The 20,761-nt window shown below is 32.9% G+C and overlaps 1 protein-coding gene across 2 annotated transcripts in view; it reads right to left on the bottom strand.

The window, feature by feature from the left end:
- LOC108748201 (DNA-directed RNA polymerase I subunit RPA2) overlaps window positions 1–20,761 on the bottom strand; it is a 40,668-nt gene that overhangs the window by 10,134 nt on the left and 9,773 nt on the right. The window contains exons 10-13 of one of the 2 annotated variants that reach the window (XM_018486233.1): window positions 16,709–16,885; window positions 5,099–5,313; window positions 4,877–5,015; window positions 4,590–4,746 (exon numbers count right to left, since the gene is read on the bottom strand). In XM_018486233.1, coding sequence (XP_018341735.1) covers window positions 4,590–4,746; window positions 4,877–5,015; window positions 5,099–5,313; window positions 16,709–16,885 — 688 coding nt within the window. The remainder of the gene's footprint in view (window positions 1–4,589; window positions 4,747–4,876; window positions 5,016–5,098; window positions 5,314–16,708; window positions 16,886–20,761) is intronic. The other variant, XM_018486234.1, reaches the window with a different exon arrangement.

Genomic DNA, 20,761 nt, shown 5'->3' with positions numbered 1-20,761 from the left:
TTATTATATGAAGGTTCTAGATCTAACTATTTCTATATCTACTTTGTCCCATTTAAAGTTGTGATTCTCCTCCATACGATGGTTAGAAATCACTGATGGAGATTTTGAACTTTGTTAATATTTGAAACATGTTCATGCAGTCTAGTCTTTAACTGTCTTTTAGTCTGACCAACGTAACTAACATCACAATTCTCACAAGATATTCTGTAAACTACATTTTGATTATGAACATGTTCCAGCTTATTCTTTCCGCTTTTTATGAAATTTTTTAGTGTGTTAGGAATGATAAAGGCCAATGGTTTGGCTTTTTGCAAAAACTAATGAACAGTTCAGGCTCGTTCAGAATTAGTTTTGTTCGTTACAAGGATTACATTTTATGAAAATTTCGAAGCTTTGCTTTTAAATCTCAATAAATACAGAGTGAGTGAAAAAAAACCTTTTCCGATAGTTTTTACTTTTTTTTCTACTTAACTAATAAATCGATTGTAATGTTTCATGTTTCATTTTGTAGGTATTTCGAATACCTACATTTTTCTTAGTGAACTTTTTTTTATACAATCAATATCTTTCGTTTTATAAGCGAAAAACGTACTTTTTGACACTATTCGATTTTTTTCGCATATTTTCTTTACAAGTCTCGAGCCTCAAACATACGCATTTCTTTTCTGATCGCCTTCCGAAGATTTTCGTGAAGAGAAATGCTAATTTATAATTTTTTTCCCATAAAATTCTACTTCTGCTGAATTATTATTCTTACTACTCGAGTTTATGAAGGATATAACGCACATGAAAAATAGTAAACAATTAAATATCTCGTAAACTGTTGCGTTTTAACATGATTTGTATTATTCTGGATTAATGGAAGGGGTACACTATTACCATAATTTATTAAAACTTACATGTTTAGAATAACCCTCGTGTCTTATCGATGCCGTGGGCAATCCGAGATTGTTGAGAAGGCCTTTTTTGGTTGCTTGAAACAAGCGACTAGTGTCAGAAAGAGCTCGCTGTTTCTTTCACTCTCAGCGTGCCGATGACGAGCACACGTACATGGGCTCGTGTTTGCATATATGTTGCAGCGCCGCACTACGATAAATGAACTGAACTTGTAGGCGTGGAAAAGTGACGTTTTGATGATAAAACTTATGTTGCATGTCATTTCGTTATTATTTGCTATATTTTGCTTGTGAAAATATGACTTGTCTAGTACTTATCAAAGTCGTAATTATCGATGAAAACTAAAGTTATCTTGGAATTTTATAAAAGCGTATATTTTACTCGTTTCAACAGCTGTTAGACCGTGTGTTTCTATCCAAATATAGGCTTTACGTGCCTTTTACGACCATTTACTAATTGTCAAGGGAGGAAAGGACAGTTTTCATCAATTTTTACAAGTTTTACAGCGATCTCGTCATTTTGTTTCATCCAAATTGTCTTTATTTAAAAATGGAATGCAACATAAATTAACTCCTGTCATTCCTCTTCTGACGTCACGATTCCAGCATAACCGCCGCGACTATATAGTCAGGAGCCTTAAAAACATTAATTATACAAGAAAATAATGTTTTTAAAGCAGAAAATTTTGATTTTGTATAACAGAAATGAGACATTACGTTTTAAACTTTTTTTGTTTATAACTTTTTAACCGTCTGACGGTTAAAATTTTCTCAAAGTCATTCAGGGTCATGACCTTGACAATATGTCAAGATCAAGATCATTGAAGGGTGCTTCCCTAATCTATATATTTATTTTGAGTGGTGATCCGTATCAGCAAGCGTACACATTAAGCGATACATGATGTCCGGCGTTTACGTCTGCGTTTCACTTGTCTTTATATGTTATAATAGTCTTTTTTTATATGGACACACTTTGAACAATTTACATATGTTTTTGAACTTTTCCAAAAAATATGATACACTTGCGACTGTGTAATCGTACGTGAATATTGTCGAGTTCTACATCAAGACTCACCCGAATTATAAATACAATAAATTTGCAAACATTTGCGTTTAGTATTTGTATTACGGTTTTCTCTGTTTTTCCGATATGTTTGTCTGAAGAGAGCTCAATCCGGTAGCCGAAACTTGTTACTAAATTTTTATTTATTTTTTATCTTTTATTTTTTATGTATTTTTTATTTTTATTATATACTTTCTTCGATTTTATTTTTCTTTATTTGTATTTTATTCTTTTAATTAGATGACTAATTTTTAAAAATAAAATGTGCTGACTCTTACTTTGCCCTTTATTCATTGTTATTTATTTTGTAATGTATAAGAAGAGTCCTCAATTTGTTAAATACATATTTATTGTTAAATACGTATTTTTTGTATCAAATTGTTTCTAAGGATGAAAAATGCATCTATTTTAATAATCCCAAACGAAAAAAATCATGATCTAGGTCAACCAGCAACATTCACCTCGATACGTAATATTCATGATTCAAAGGTATTACTGTGTATTTGATCAAGGTGTTGTTGTGATATGAACTAGTGAATCACCGGATCGTAAAATTATCAGATATCCGATATCAGAGAAGGCAATTTTTCGAGTCGGATATTCGATATTTTCTGGATATCCGACTGGATTCCGAGGCAACGTTTTTCCAAAAAAAAGGGCTAAGTGAAAAAAGAAAAAGAGGGTAAAAAGGACTATATCAATAGCGATGATAACTGTAGAGAAAAGAATTGTAATTTTGCAGCAATATATAAGATATTATAGCATTATGAGTATGCATACTTATTTATAGAACATTTATATAATAAAAAATCAACAATTTAATGATATGAAATTTAAATCCAATATAAATTCTAGAATACGAATGAATCCGATCGGATAGTAAAAATAGTGCCACATAATACCGGATACCGGATATTTTTCGTACATTACATCTCTACTATGAATTATTAACATTTAACAAATTGAAGAACTCTTCCTATTCAAAATAAATAATAATATATAAAAGGTAAGAGTCAACACATTTCATCTTGGCTTACGGTACCATTTATTCCTCTTCACACAGAAAAATTTAAACGGTTCAATAAAAACGACATCAGAGTATCTTTTCATAGTCCTAACAAAATGGGTAAATATATTAAAGTACAAAAGGATATTTGTCCCCATACATCTAAGAGTAATGTAGTCCATAAGATATCGTGCAATAATTGTGATGTGTCGTACGTTGGACAGACGGGCAGACAATTAAAAACCAGAATTACAGAACACCGTAATCATATTAGACATAACACTTCTGTCCGTTCTGTCATAACGGAGCACACAAGCTATATTATGATCATAATTTCCAATGGCATAATGTTAAAATTTTAGCCTTGAATGAAGAGTCTTGCTATAAGAAACGCTTAATTTCCGAGATGCTCAATATTAAGAAGCAGAAAAATAGTTTGAATTTACAAACTGACACCGAAGGTTTTCATAAGGCATATATACCTATTGTAAACAAAGTTTGACTTTTCGATACTGACGGGCTGCCTCTTTTTTCAGTTCGTGATGATCCGTAGCAGCGAGCGTACATAATAATCGATACGTAATGTCTGTCTTATACATCTGCGTTTCACCTTTCTGTATATATTTTAAAAGTTTTTTTACTCTTATATAGACACGCTGGTTTGAGTAATTTACACATGATTTTTGGTGAGTCTTTATTTCTTATTAGATTTCCGGTATGTTAATTTATTTATTTGTAAGAAGTCTTTTTACCTTTGTTATTAATTAGAACTTTTCCAAGATATTCGACGAAACACATTTGACTGTTCAATCGTACCGAAATAATGTTCTACATCAAGATTCATCCGAATTGAGAATGTAATGAATATGCGAACATTTGCGATAATTGTTTGATTTTGTACTATGATTTTTTTCGATATGTTAACTTCTGAAGAGGGCTCAATCCGGTAGCCGCAACTTGTAATTTTTTATTTTTTTATTATATAATTTTACTTTTCTTTTTTTTGTAATAAATATTTCTTTTTTGTAATTTATTCTTTTAATTGTGTGACTTTTCAGAGAAATGTGTTGACTCTTATTTTGCACTTTATTTATTGTTATTTATTATGAATTATTAAATCCAAAAGAAACGATCACCACTGATCATTATCAATAATTATACAAATTGAAGCAAGTATTAGACCAAAAACGATCTCCAGTTGCGAGTAAATGACGCAAAGTGATCCTTCTTCATAACAATATTCGACCTCATGTTGCCTTATCAGTGAAACAAATGCTATTAGAGCTGGAATGGGAAGTCTTACCGCATCTCGCGTATTCTTTAAACATTGTTCTATCTGATTTTTACTTATTCCAGTCGATGCAACATGCTCTAGAGACGCACTTTCATAATTTTGAAAATATGCGAAAATTTGTTGAAAATTGAATCAACTCCAAAGAAGAATCTTTTTATCATCGCGGAATCCATCTTTTACCAGAAAGATGAGAAAGTTATACAAAACGAAGAAAAATATTTTGATTAAGATATTCGTTCATTATCTTGTTTAAATAAATCAATTTTTGAGAAAAAAACCCTCAAAACTAAATCATACTCCTAATAATATTAAATAAATTCTTTAGTTTACCTATTGTCATACGACTTGGGAAACCATGCGGATTGAATATAATATCAGGGACCATTCCAGTTTCCGTAAACGGTAAATCTTCGACAGGATATAGCCGCGAAAGGATTCCTTTTTGTCCTGCTCTTGATGCGAATTTATCTCCAACGGTGGGATTTCTCTGAAAATTTAATACATTTGAATTAAATACAAATTGTTCAAAATACAAGTCTTTAAAAATATATATTTTACGATTATATACATGCGCGCATGTATACATTTACGTATATATGTATTATAATTGTACCAACAGGAATACGGAATGTAATGCACGCTCTCCGCGGATCTTGATTATTTAATGTACCACATAGCTTTACATTATCGATGTAAGCGTTTTCTGTGCTTCTATATCTTCCAATTACATACTGAGCATTATCGGCATCATAATAACTGTCAAATACATGAAATTTTTAAGAGATCATAATATGATGATATTAAAGCTAAGAGCTATTAAAGCTACAAGAGGTACTTACGAATAATACGCATCTCCTTCTTTAATAATAGTACGTGGTCTAGGTAAACCGTCAATATCTATTGTTTTCTCAAGATCAGGTCTCTCTGGATCACGGGCGAAATAACTCTTTTTATCATTCAAATCAACAAACTCGGACTTATAAATTGTTCCATGTCCGAAACCACGTTCATATGCAGACTTATTGATGACCATTGCATCTTCCATATCATATCCCTACACATCAAATTATCGATGTAGAATTAAAAAAAAAACAAATCGTAGATAGAATTAGAAATTTTCAAGAGATTGGATATCATTTTTACAATTCCTGATCCGTCCATATTTTTCAGGATCTGCTAGATAAACTAAGATAACTTAGGGAATGGAAGAGTTACTATTCCGTTACTTTTTATAATAACAATTAGATTGCAATAATGACATTGCTATTTTTTATGACTATAATGATAACTAACTAAATGTTAAGATTGCGCTAAGTTGGGAAAGTCACTTTAAAAAGTAACTTGCATTATTATGCGTTTATTTACTGAAAAAGGTAATTTATAACGAGTAACGTTACTCATTACCCATTACAAATAATGACCAGAAAGTAACAAGTTACTTGTTAGTACAGCTGTTACTTTTGACTTCAAAGATTCGAAGCTTCGAAAGAATTTAAAGCTTAAAAGTTAACTTTTCTAATTTTCGAAGTTATCTTCGAAGTTCGAAGTTTACTTATACATTCATGCAAATAGCAAATTTATTCAGGAAATGCTAAAATATTATAAATAAAAAGAATTAGTTAACATATATGCATAAAAACTGTGATATTCTTAAAAAATTTGGAAGTATTATATAACCTGAATATTATAATACATATTAATAATTGAAAAAAAGTGAGACTCGATACAATTATAAAAAGATAATGCTTAATAAAACATTCCAAAAAATTAAACATTTTAAAAAATTAAAAAGGTAAACAATATGATTGGAAACGAGACCGTTTATATTAAAACGGCCGGGAATCGAACCCGGATCTCTTGCAAGCGTCCTGAGCCTTTAGACTACCGAGACCTTAGCAACATTCTTCGCAATAACCGATATGTATAGAGAGTTACGCATGTATAGAGTATATAAACAAGTTTATAAACAATATGATTGGAAACGAGACCGTTTATATTAAAACTTGAAATACGAAGCGCTTTACCGGTCCGAGTGTTAAGATGTTGAACTACTATATAATATACATTCATTTAAATTTATTTCTGAAAATTAATTCAATTTAAATGAATGTATATTATATAGTAGTTCAACATCTTAACGCTCGGACCGGTAAGGCGCTTCGTATTTCAAGTTTTAAAAAGGTAAAGATTAATTTATTCAAAATGAATAAAAAATAATAAATTAATACGAAATGTTTTGACTCGAAAGAAGGAACCTAGTTAGAGTCAAAATCTTCGTTTTTTTTTTTACTTTAATCGATAGTATTATTCTTTAAAAATATACTCGTGAAATTTTATATCAAATAAAATTCGAAATACTTTTGTAGTTATAGCTTGAGAAACAGGTACGTTTCAAACAATACAGCAAAATCTGCGATATCAAAAACTTTAAACGCATTTTTTCTTAAAACTACTTTTTCGAAATTGGCGTGCAAAATTACTCAAAAACTATTTGACCAATCGACAATGTCCAAAGTTTTTTAGTTACATAATTGTCAACCTAAATGAACTAAAAACATTTGTTAAAAAATTAATATAAATAATTATTTCTACATAAAAAAGTCAAAATTTTATTTTCAAAATCGTAACTTTTTTGTCAAAGTTCTACCATTCTTTAATATTTTTCTTCTATTTTTTTTTTGTTCATTTAGGATAAAATATTATCTAATTTCAAAAAATTTTTGGGTTTTCTGACTCAAGCAAGAATTACAGGTTCCACATTACACACCAATTAATAACGTCTGTGCCGAAGCACAATAATGATTAATACACAACTTATTATTGTATTTATCGATTTTCATATTAAAAAATTATTTTGTATTGTTGAAATATATATATAACTAATCACCCCTATAGTTTCAGAAAGATCGGCTTCATAGTTTGCTCATATATTAGGAGTATAAATAAGTTTCCGCCGTTTTTAATCAAAAATTGGGCATTTTTGTGAAAGAACGGTACTTAATGTTTTATTCGAAGTATTGTCCATCGTAGTCACTACTTGGGCACGGATCTCTTTGGGCACGATTGTTCCATCTCGTTAATAACTTAACATATTTTTTGCCTGGTTATCTGTATAATGATTTTCTTAATACATAGGGAAAAATCTTGTTTTTCTATTTTATCCATGAGAAGAATAGATTAGGAGCAAAAATATATTAGTTATCACAAAACCATAAAAATATCTTGATTAATAACATTAGATCTATTGAGCAGCATTGTGAGGTTAATAGGAAATGCATTAAAGACACATGTAACACAACCGCTGGACTTAATGTGCAAACCACTAAATCTCATAACAATAACGTTGTGGTATCCTCAAATGCTCACATTATTAATGAGACAAGAATACCATATACCCTAGTGCTTTTTCTAATCATGTATTACCACCCGCTTTCTCTACTATTAGAAATAAATGGTTTCTAAGTCTGTCTTCTGTCATGATTCCACAGAATGTTCAATGTCTGTTGCTCAGACAGGCCATGCGCCATCGATCGAAACAGGTAGTAATCAGAAGGAGCAATGTCTGATGAATACGGCGGGTGGGGTAAAACTTCCCAATTGAATGTTTCCAAGTAGGTTTTGACCGGTGCCGCAACATGTGGACGAACATTATCATGCAGAAGAATAACTTTGTCGTGTCTGAAGTAGTAATGGGCGCGTTTTTCCTTGAGTGCTCGGCTCAATCTCATCAATTGTGTTCGGTAGAGAGCCCCAGTAATGGTTTCGTTCGGTTTGAGCAACTCATAATAAACGACACCTAGCTGATCCCACCAAATACACAACATGAGCTTTTTCCCATGAATGTTCGGCTTGGCTGTCGATGTTGAAGCATGGCCAGGTGGTCCCCATGATTTCTTCTTCTTTGGGTTATCGTAGTGGATTCATTTTTCATCATCAGTGACTACACGGTGCAAAAAATTATCTTCATCCAATAATGCTTCCAATTCCGCGTCTTCGTACACTTTCGGCCTTCCGCTACGTTCTTTGTCTTCGACGTCAAATTCACCATTCTTAAACTTTTGAAACCACTCACGGCAACTTCTCTCACTTAAGGCAGCCTCACCATATGCTTCTACAAGCAATCGATGCGCCTCAGCTGCAGATTTCTTCAAATTAAAGAAGTAAATCAAAAGCTCCCGCAAATGATGCTTATTCGGCTCAAAACTCGACATTTTCGCACAAAAAAAAATATAAGATGCTGATGTAAAATCGCTAATATTTCAAGGTTATGTTCTTGCCAGATGTCCGACCTTACGATATGACGTTTTACAGCTGACAATTTTAACTATAACATACTAGTAGCGCCATTGTTTGTCAAACGGCGGAAACTTATTTATACTCTCAATAAAATTCGCAAAAAAACAACTACTTTTCAGCGTTCTAGAATAGATTCCACCCTTAAGGCTCCTAATTAGTCGACGGCCATGCTGGAATCGTGAGAAGCGAGGAATGACAGGAGTTAATTTGTGTTATATGCCATTTTTATTGTAAATAAAAACAATTTGGATAAAACAAAATGACGAGATCGCTTTAAAACACTTGTAAAAATCGATGAAATCTGTCCTTTCCTCCCTTGACAGTCAGTAAATGGTCGTAAAAAACACGTAAAGTGAGTCTATATTCGGACAGAAATACACACGGTCTAACAGCTGTTGAACCGAGTAAAATATACGCTTTTACATATAAAATTCCAAGATAACTTTAGTTTTCATCGATAATTACGACTTTGATAAGTTTTAGGCAAGTCATATTTTCACAAGCAAAATATAGCAAATAATAACGAAATGACATGCAACATAAGTTTCATCATCAAAACGTGACTTTTCCACGCCTACAAGTTCAGTTCATTTATAGTGCGGCGCTGCAACACATATGCAAACACGAGCCCATGTACGTGTGCTCGCCATCGGCACGCCGAGAGTGAAAGAAACAGCGAGCTCTTTCTAACACTAGTCGCTTGTTTCAAACAACCAAAAAAGGCCTTCTCGGCAATCTCGGATGCAATCTCGGATCTCGATGCATCGATAAGAGACGAGGATTATTCTAAACATATAAGTTTTAATAAATTATGGTAATATAAATATTGTACCCCTTCCATTAATCCAGAATAATACAAATCATGTTAAAACGTAACAGTTTACGAGATATTTAATTGTTTACTATTTTTCATGTGCATTATATCCTTCATAAACTCGAGTAGTAAGAATAATAATTCAGCAGAAGTAGAATTTTATGGGAAAAAAATTATAAATTAGCATTTCTCTTCACGAAAATCTTCGGAAGGCGATCAGAAAAGAAATGCGTTTCCAAATATGTTTGAGGCTGGAGACTTGTAAAGAAAATATGCGAAAAAAATCGAATAGTTGCAAAAAGCATGTTTTTCGCTTATAAAACGAAAATATTGATTGTATAGAAAAAAGTTTAGTATGAAAAATGTAGGTATTCGAAATACCTACAAAATGAAACGTGAAACATTAAATCGATGTATTAGTTACGTAGAAAAAAAAGTAAAAACCATCGGAAAAGGTTTTTTTTCACTCACTCTTTGTTTATTGAGATTTAAACGCAAAGCTTCGAAATTTTCGTAAAATGTAATGACGAACAAATCTAGTCCTGAACAAACCTGAACTATTCATTAGTTTTTACAAAAAGCCATTTATTCACTAATAATCCGTCTGCAGAAAACTTATAACTTTGAGCAGTCGAACAGCAATTCACAGGGATGATTTTCTTCTGAGTTGCACTCTTGAAGAAGAAAATCACTATACATTAAATCACTCATAATGCTAACTCAGTTATCAGGCTGCTCCTCGCTCTAATGAAGTGGACTGCAAGGTTCATGAAACTTTGGCATTCCAAGAATGAATCTGGACACGGAGGAAATCCGCAAAACGCATAATTTTTATGTCCAATTGAATAATTAAATGTACAAAATTATTAGTGTACAAAATTATTTTACATATAATTGTCCAGTTAAAAACACTTTTTACAGCATATTAAATATAAAGAAACATAGCTCATGTGACTTAAATTTGTTAATGAGATATGCATTTCATATATACTCAAACGTAATTTTTTAATAATAAACCGAAAAAATAAAAATTTAAGAAAAGGAATATTAAAAATTTCATAGTTACAATTACTTTGCAAAACATTTTTATTTATTTATATCTCATTGAGCTACCCCAAGTTAAAAAAAATCATGTTTCTACGTCAATTTATTGTTGAGAAAATGTAAATTTAGCAAATTTTAACGCACGAAATCAGATACGCGCGAGTCGCCGATCTTCTCCACTCCGCCCGGCGCACTGCCACTCTCGCGTTCCTCAATTTTCCAATAGTTTTAAACAAACTTTTTCGGTAGCAAAAAATTCGAGAATTTTTTAATAGCAAATTCAATTCTTCCTTGACAAATACCAGACGGAATTCTTAATCTTTAAAATTAGAGCTACAATGATATTTTTTTATTGTTATCTCGATTCCTAATAATCGGAGAATATTCTTTTTATATTTTTAAATGCGTAGAAAAATGTCAGCTGACGAATGCTTCACACGGCTATTTGATATGATGCATATTAATAAATAATAAAATTATTTTCATTTTTTACAAAAAAAAGATACCCACTTTTCAAAGTTATTTTATAATAGTTTAACTGCAAAAATCGTTTTGTTACTAAATGTACGTGATAGTGCAACTCTTGAAAAAGAAAAATCACCTCTGTTGTGCGACTGCTCAAAAATAAAGAAATTAAGTTTTTCACAGACAGGTTTTTAGTAAACAAATAGCTTTTTGCAAAAACTAATGAATATTTCAGGCTCGTTCAGGGCTGCATTTGTTCATCATTATGAGGGTTACATTTTACGAGAATTTCAAAGACGCTTTGCGTTTAAATTTCAATGAAGAGAAAACGAGTAAAAAGTCTTTTATAATTTTTCTTTATAATTTTTTTTCGGTAAAATTCTATTTCTACTAAACTATTCTTGCTATTCGAGTTTGTGAAAGAGGTATATAACGCGCATTAAAAATCGTAAACTATTAAATACCCTCATAAACTGTTACGTTTTAATATGATTTATACTATTCTGGATTAATGGGAGGGGTATACTATTACTACAATGGGAGGGGTATACTATTACTACAATTTATTAAAACTTATATGTTATTTAGAATGCCCCTTATTGATGCCCGGGGCCGCCGAGCAGCTGAGAAAGCATTTTCGATTGCTTAAAACAAGTGACTAGTGTGAAAAGGAACTCGCTGTCTCGTTCATTCTCGGTGCCCTTAAGATAAGCACACCTACATGGTTGAATGTATGGCTATCGATTTTACCGCCGTCTGACTCTGTATCGCTAGCGTCAACGCAGCTCTCTTCTCTGAGTAGTCAGGAGCCTTAATTGTAAATCTTCCTAAGTATAAAATAATAATTTTAAGAATGGAAAATCGGATGATAGAATTGTAAAATCGATGAAAGTGATTAAAATATAAAATAAATCATATATTGTAATATGATAATATATTTAAAAAACCGGTAAATATATCGAATAGGGGACTCCCCCCCTCTATGACCTTAACATATATTGTCAAGGTCATGACTCTGAGTAATCTCCAGGTTTTGATTGTGGCTCGTCCTTCATTAAAAAGTTATTAATAAAAAAAGTTCGAAAAAATATCTTATTTCGGCTATGTATAATATCAGCAGAAACTGTTCTAAACTGTATATTCACCTGCTGCATTCCACCTCTCCTATTGCCTAGTTGCACGCGATTTTTCACGCGAACACAAGTTCACTGCTTTAGAAAATTAGATAAATATGTAGTTTAGAAGAGGTTTTATCAAACCATGTATCGAGTTTGGTTAGAATTAAGTTATTATACACCCATGGGAATATAATAACCTAACCCTAACTAAACCCGATACATGGTTTGATTATAGTTAAGTTATTATATATCCATGGATGTATAATAACCTAATCCTAACCAAATCATGTATCGTAAACTATGTATGCAGAGTAAAGCAGGAAAACATTTTATATTCTAAGAACAAAAATTATATAAGAAAATATGAAAATCGTGCGCCCCCCAGGGATGAGGAGGAGAAAATGGTGTGGAAGTCCACACCTTCGCGTAGAAAGTTGTAAAATATACTTTAAAGCAGAAAATTTCTGTTTTATATCGTGGAAAAAGATATCGTAGACGTTTTTTGAACTTTTTTGTTAATAACTTTTTAATGAAGGACGACTGAAATTTGTCGGAGGTTACTCAAGGTCATGACCTTGACAATATATGTCAAGGTCATAGGAGGGGAGGGGATCCCCTATTCGGTATAATTACAAAAAAATCTAATAAATTACAATAAAATAAAAATATAAAAAATACAAAATCTAATAAGCAGTTATGATTTCTGAGAGAAAACAATGTCTCGATTATTATGATGAAATAAATGTATATAAAATTTAAATTCAAATCTATGTGGATATATAAATATAACAAATAAATAATTTAAGAAAGTTTTACATGTTCCTTAAGTAATTATTCCGGAATTGATTGGCATAATTAGTTTTTCTCTATAACTATTATTTATTTGTTTATAATTAGTTGCAAAATTGATTTTTGCAATGTACTTTTTATGTCAGAAATATTTTTTTTAGTAGCTAATTCTATTTCCAATTGTTATTTTTTGGCTTTTGCTGGATTAGACATGGATCTTAATAGGTTAAAAAGCTTAAGAAAGTAAAAATAAATTTATTTTGAAATAAAGGAATAAAATTATAACAAATTAATATGAACATTTTGATTTCACTAAATCTTTCTCAGCATAAAACAAAATGAAGAACAGAAAGTTCTAATAGATTCATGAAATCAATAAAAGTAATTAAATTTACGTATTTTTTAATTCAACAATGTAATTATAACATTTCATTTCAAATTTTGTCGTATCATTTCATGTACCTATTACGATACTATTACTACTATATTAAATTAATGATATCATTTTGATTGTTCAAAGCTTCGAAAAGTAAGTTCTTAAAGTATCGAAGTTTCAAAATTTCGAAGATTCAAAGCTCCGAATCTTCGAACCTTCGAATCTTCGAAACATCGAAGCTTCGAAGTTTGAATGTCAAAGCCTTCGAAGCAAATCGCTAGTCCTTTTTAGTAAAATGATGAGTTAATTTTTTCAGTAATAAGTGACTTTTCCAACTCGTTGCAAGTAATGATCAAATGACTTTCCAACTTTGATGTTACAGTTATAAAAAAATTCGTCATTATGCCAAATCGTCGTTATTATAACAGAGTAAAGATAACGAAAGTAATGGCTTACAAGTAATTAGTTACTTCCATTCCCTAAGATAAATGTATAAGATAGAAGGAAATGTATTGATATCTTATGTTATCTTATACACAACTATCTCATTCTATCTTAAGATAGACAAAATAAAATAGTATAGATCGAGATAGTATAGATAAAATCGTAATTTTTTAAACTATTATAACCTCGTTTCTGAGAAAAGTCTATGGTAAGATTTGTGTGCAATTAATCAAAGAAGCCTCTGAGCCTTATCTGTCATTAAGTTATACGTGAAAAGTCACATTTTCAACATTTTTTCTCTCTTATTTCATCGTTAAGGCTCCTGAGTAGTCATCACAACCATATTGAATCATGACGTCAGAAGCGAGAAATAACACGTTAATTTTTATTACATGCCATTTATAAATAAAGACAATTTAGATAAAAACAAATGAGATTGCTTTAAAACATTTGTAAAAATGGACGAGAACTATGCTTATCCCCCCTGACAGTCAATAATCGTAAAAAGTGATAAAAGGCATATTAAGTGCTTTTATTCAATGCGCATGCATAGCTTATTTTCACTTATACGTTTTTTAACATTATTTACTATTATTTGAAAAATCTTGAGCGCCACACATCATATAATACATGAGACAAGTACATCATTGTGACATTATACTCACATTTACATTCACATTTATGATAAAATCATATATACATTTGCTTATTCACTGACAAGGGGAACACCAGGTGACTATTATTTATTGACTGTCAAGGGGGATAAGCATAGTTCTCGTCCATTTTTACAAATGTTTTAAAGCAATCTCATCACTTGTTTTATCTAAATTGTCTTTATTTATAAATGGCATGTAAAAAAAATTAATGTGTCATTTCTCGCTTCTGACGTCACGATTCAATATGGCTGTGGTGACTACTCAGAAGCCTTAACCTACCGTAGAATTTTGCACATGTCAATTTCGGTACTTCATTTTATAACAAAATTAGACATTTCTATGGTAACTCCGATTTACTAAAGAACCTTAAGCAGATTCTGAAAAATTTAACGGACTAAATGTATGATATGCAATCTCTTATTTGAGGATATATCCTCATATATATAAATATATATAAATATATATGGCAAATGACAGGACACCAGCAAGATTGCTATTACAAATCCAGCCAGTAGATAACAATATAGTATTTAAGTGAATAAAATAGGTAGAAAAATCTTGAGCGCCACACATCATATAATACATGAGACAAGTACATCATTGACATTATACTCACATTTACATTCACATTTATGATAAAATCATATATACATTTGCTTATTCACTGACAAGGGGAACACCAGGTGACGATTTCGAGGATCTTGATACGCTTTTTCTAAGCTGTTTTTGAGCGAAAGAAAAACGATACTTATCCGACCGTAGACTCATAGTTTCGAAGAAATCGATTTTTTAAATAATTATTATAATAATTTGAAAAACGCACTATATTGGAAAATATCAATACCTTCATAAATTTCATTTTATTTCATTGAATGTTAAGGATAAAATTACATCTGGAAAATCGCATATGCTAATAGAGAAAAATGCGATTATTGTTACTGAGATGCAAGACAAAACATCTTTGTCGCTCCCAAAACAGTTTTGCATCAATAATCGCATTTTCCATTCTATTAACATATGCGATTTTATCATGAACATTTTCATCGTTTTTCATGCTGGTAAATTTTATTGAAATACTTCTTTAGTTCAGAGAATCGCTGCGCGCGTGAATGAGTCGAATGCTTACTGAAGTGAGCATCATTTCGACTAACGCGCGGTCTACTTACTTGTAGTCTTACTTACTTACGTGTAGAATCATCCGAGATTCAGAATCATCCACCTAGGTGTAATTTTATCCTTAACATTCAATAAAATAAAATACAATTTATAAAGATATTAATATTTTCCAATACAGTACGTTTTTTAAATTATTACAATATTATTACAATAATTATTTAAAAAATCAATTTCTTCGAAACTGTGCCAATGACTGAAACGGCTGGACACATATCGTTTTTTTTTCGCTCAAGAACAGCCTGTAAAAAGCGCATAAAAATCCTCGACATCGTCACCTGGTGCTCTCCTTATGAATTAAAAATAATATCATGTATATTGGGTCGTCCGGAAAGTCCGTGCGGAAAATACGTACGAACTTTCCGGACGACCCAATACATTTGCGTGAACATCAAGCAATTCGTGAGAGGTGAAAAGCAATCAGTGATATCGATCGAATCACAAAGATCTGAGAGATACAATGTAATCAGCAACAGCCAAGCGAAAAAAAAGCCAGAGAAGGGAAATTTGTAACGTGCGGAGGGAGCATATTGTAAAACTTAACTGAAGTATTAAAAAAAGGCTGCACGGAATTTAGCAGAACAATGACAGGGAATGGATAAATTATTTTGATGGCGAGTGTCAGGAGAATCAGAGGAGGAGTAAAGCTCTGAATTAAAATGTAGAAGGTTACGTAAATAAGGAGTACCGATCCTAAGAATACAGAAAGTAAGACAACACAAGTGAAGAACGAAACGCTGGCGGATTTTAAGTCATCCAAAACTTAAGAACAAAGAAGTTATATGATCGAATTTACCAACGCAATATGAAAAACGAAGACGGAAGCTCTGAATGCGTTGGATGCGATTGAACAGTTGCAGACTGAGAGCAGGAACGTATAGTCAAACAATCACATCGGCATAGTCAAACAATTAGATAACCAGTGATTGAAAGACATGGAGTCTTTGCGAAGTAGAAAGAATATGGCGAAAGGGATAATGCAAGTCAAGAGTAAGCGATCGTAAATTTGGTGATCACATGCGATTCAAAAAAAAAACTATGAAAAGTTTAAGTGAACGCCTAGGATTCTAATGGAGAAGGAGTAAAGAATTGGAATTGAATTAATATTGATATTAAAGAAATGAACACAAGATAATAATACAGATGTGATCCGACGATGAGCAGGGAAGATTTGGAGGGATTCAAGTGTAGGGCATTAGAAGAGGCCTATGTGGTTTCTAGATAGAATCATTGATACTAAAAACAAAGTATTAAATAACAAAATGTAAGCTCACCGTGTATGAGATAACGGCAATTATTGCATTAGTACCCATCGCAAAATCGTCCATATTAATATTATCGTAATGTACCGGCCTAAAGAGTGGAGTAGCAGGTGTTTGCAGTCTGTACATTTTCGTTTGTGACTGCTGTTGCCAATTATGGCACGGTGTAGCCATTGTTTGTTTACCCATCTGTGAAGTTATTGAAAAATTTATATATTTCAATCATTGTACTATGCATTTACAGCCTGCAAAATTTAAATGCAATTCGAAAGTTTTAATTTTAGGATTATTATATTATTATTAATAATCTGCAGAAAAAAGGGAAGAAAGCCAATGTAAGCCAGCCATAGATTGTTCATGTATAAGAATTCCGTATATTTGAAATTAAATAAAAATTACAGACGTTTCAATCCTTATTATTGGGTTATCTTCAATGTAGATTTGAAACAAATTCATCCGTTAATAATTAAAAAGCATACAATCGCTTAATATATCAGATAAAACAATTATTAAAAGCTAGATTATCTGAACATCGTAATCACATCAATAGACATACTAATCATCAACACTCTGTTATTACATCTCTGTTTACGAATTACATAGATTGAAACTCAGCCGATTGGAAAGGTCCTCCTGTTTGGGGGTTGGGCGTGGGTTTGATAGGCTCACACCGTGAAACGACTTTATCTAGAAACAACCAAACCTCGCCATGGATTCTTCTGGGGTAAAATTTTCCGGAGGTAAACTAGTCCCCCGTTCGGATCTCCGGGTGGGGACTACCTCGGGGAGCTCATGTCGTATAAAGTCAAAACGCGGGAGAGACTTCAAAGTGTGTACGTGGAACGTCCGAAGTCTTTACAGACCTGGGGCGTTTCAATCGATGGTCGGGGAGGTCGAAAGGTACGGGGTAGAAGTTGTCGCGTTGCAAGAAACAAAATGGGCCGGGGAAGGTTCGCTTAATGCGGGTTCGTACACGCTTCACTATGGAGGGTCGGAGATCCATAGTCTTGGCATCGGTTTTATGATTAATAGGAAAATCTTATCCGCGGTAAAAGACATTAAATTTATAAACGAAAGATTAGGATTGCTCGTTGTGCAGGGCCGATGGTACAAGATCGCGATAATCAACGTACACGCGCCGACGGAAGATAAAGATGGCGAAATTAAAGACGGGTTCTACGAAGAACTCGAACACCTCGTGGATCAATTACCGAACGATTACATGAAAATAGTCGTGGGAGATTTTAACGCGAAAATCGGTAAAGAGGACATTTTTAGACCAACGATCGGGCTCGAAAGTTTGCACGAGGAAAGTAACGATAACGGAGTGAGGGTAATTAACTTTGCGACCGGCAAAAATCTTATCGTCAAAAGCACGTATTTTAAACACAAAAATATCCATAAACAAACTTGGATTTCCCCGGATGGAGGCACGCGTAACCAAATTGATCACGTTCTTGCAGATAAACGGCGTCACACGAACGTACTCGATGTCAGGTCTTATAGGGGGGCGGATTGCGACTCGGATCACCTCTTTGTAATTGCCAAAATCAGGGAACGTCTTTCGCTAAACAAAACTAACGGGCAGTTGTTTGGAACTAAACGTCTAAATGTACAAGGTTTGATCGAGGGAGAAAACGGAATAAAATACGCGGTCGAAGTAACGAATAGACTCGCGGCTTCAAAGGAAATAGATGAATCGGATGATAACACGGTTGATAAACACTGGGAAAACGTACGAGACGCGATAGTAAAATCGGCGGAGGCCACGGTTGGTTTTTGTAAAAGGAACAAAAACAAGCCGTGGTTTGACGAAGAATGCGTAAAAATTGTTAAAGTACGAAACGAAGCGCGCATCACGTGGTTGGCTCAAAATACGAAGGAAACTCGGGATCAGTTTCTTAAGATTAGGCAAGAGGCTCATAATATGTTTAAAATTAAGAAGCGTCAATACTTAAAACGTAAAATTGAAGAAATAGATGAAAATTGTAAAAGCAGTAACGTACGAGGCACGTACATGGGGATAAATAATTTTAGAAAGGGATTCCAAGCTAGGACGGAAATGGTGAAAGATGAGAACGATAATTTAGTTACGGATACAACGGCAGTTTTAAACACATGGAAAAATTATTTTGATCGGTTATTGAATGTCGAATCTGAAAACGACCGGGAAATAGAGAATTTTGAGTATCACACGGCTGAACCTAGGATTAACGAACCGACAATTTCAGAAGTAGAAAGCGCGATTAAAAAATTAAAAAATCACAAAGCACCGGGTAATGACTTGATTCCGGCGGAACTGATTAAATGGGGGGGAAGTAGATTGATAGAAGAAATTCAGAAATTAATTATCTTAATATGGAATAAAGAAGCATTGCCGGAACAATGGAAAGATTCAATTATAATCCCGATTTTCAAAAAGGGGGACAAAATGAGTTGTAATAATTACCGGGGTATCTCACTTTTACCTACATGCTATAAAATTCTGTCGAATATTTTATTAATGAGGCTTGTACCATATGCAGATGAGATAATTGGAGATCATCAATGCGGCTTTAGGAGAAATAGATCGACTGCGGACCAAATCTTTACTATTCGGCAAATCTTGGAGAAAAAATGGGAATTCGACCAATCGGTACATCAACTTTACATTGATTTTAAAAAAGCGTATGATTCGATAAAACGGGAGAAAATGTATGAAATTTTAACTCGGTGGGGGATACCCAAAAAATTGGCTAACTTAGTCCAAGTTTGTTTAAAAGATACCAGAGGTAGAGTAAGAATAGGTAATCAAATGTCGGAAACTTTTAATATTCATAGCGGATTAAAGCAGGGGGATGCATTGTCACCTCTTCTGTTTAATCTAGTATTGGAATATGCTATTAAAGAAATGCAGAAGAGTAATGATGGTTTGCAGTTGAACGGTACAACACAAATATTAACATATGCGGACGATATTGCTTTGTTGGGAGATAATAAAGAAACACTAATAAATAACGCTAAAATTCTATTAGATAAAACGAAAGAACTGGGGCTGCAAATAAACGTTGAAAAAACTAAATATATGGTCACTGATAGAATTCAGAATATTCATAATAACGGAAACCTGGTCGTCTGTGATAAAATTTTTGAACGGGTTAGCAATTTTAAGTATTTAGGATCGATTTTAAACCAAACTAATGAAATAAGAGAAGAGCTCAAGAGAAGAATTAATTTGGGGAATGCGTGCTTCTATTCGGTTAAGAAACTACTCGGTTCGCGGATATTGTCTAGGCGCTTAAAAATTAGAATTTACAGAACGATTATTTTACCGGTAGTCCTTTATGGCAGCGAAGCGTGGTCACTTACATTACAAGACGAGAAAAGATTTAGGGCTTTCGAAAATAAAGTACTTCGAAAAATCATCGGGGCAAAACGCGATGAGGAAACGGGCGAATGGAGAAAATTACACAACGCAGAATTACATCAATTATATAATAGTCCGGATATTATTAATGTCATAAAATCGTGTCGATTAAGATGGGCAGGTCACGCGGCGCGTATGGATGAGAATCGAATTGCATATAAAGTACTAATTGGGGTAAACCGGATGGGAAAAGACCATTGGGTAGACCAAGACGTAGATGGGAAGATAATATTAGAATGGACCTTAACGAAATGGGGTACGAGGGTCACAAATGGAGGGATCTGGCTCAGGGACGGGAACAGTGACGGGATTTGGTATTTGCGGCAATGAGCTTTCGAGTTCCTAACGCCTAATAATAATAATAATAATAGTAAGTATCTCAAAATGTGTGGGTATAAGAATTTTTTGTTCCCTTTGATCCATTTTACGTTCCCAATGTGGCCCCGACCCATCTTACGAGACACCCTGTATATTATAGATAATTAAAAATGTACTTTATAAAGATTACGCGTTTCGCGGGTTTTCTTTGTGTCCAGATCCATTCTTGAAATATCAACGTTTCGTGAATCTTGCAATCTACTTCATCAAAACGAGGAGCAGCCTGATATTGAGCTGTTCTTCTGGACTGTTCCCTTTATATTATCCTGCTTGTTGGAGTA

The sequence above is a fragment of the Trachymyrmex septentrionalis genome, unplaced genomic scaffold (assembly GCF_001594115.1).
Source record: "Trachymyrmex septentrionalis isolate Tsep2-gDNA-1 unplaced genomic scaffold, Tsep1.0 scaffold218, whole genome shotgun sequence".
NCBI classification, from domain to species: domain Eukaryota; kingdom Metazoa; phylum Arthropoda; class Insecta; order Hymenoptera; family Formicidae; genus Trachymyrmex; species Trachymyrmex septentrionalis.
This window is presented reverse-complemented; position numbering and strand designations above follow the sequence as displayed.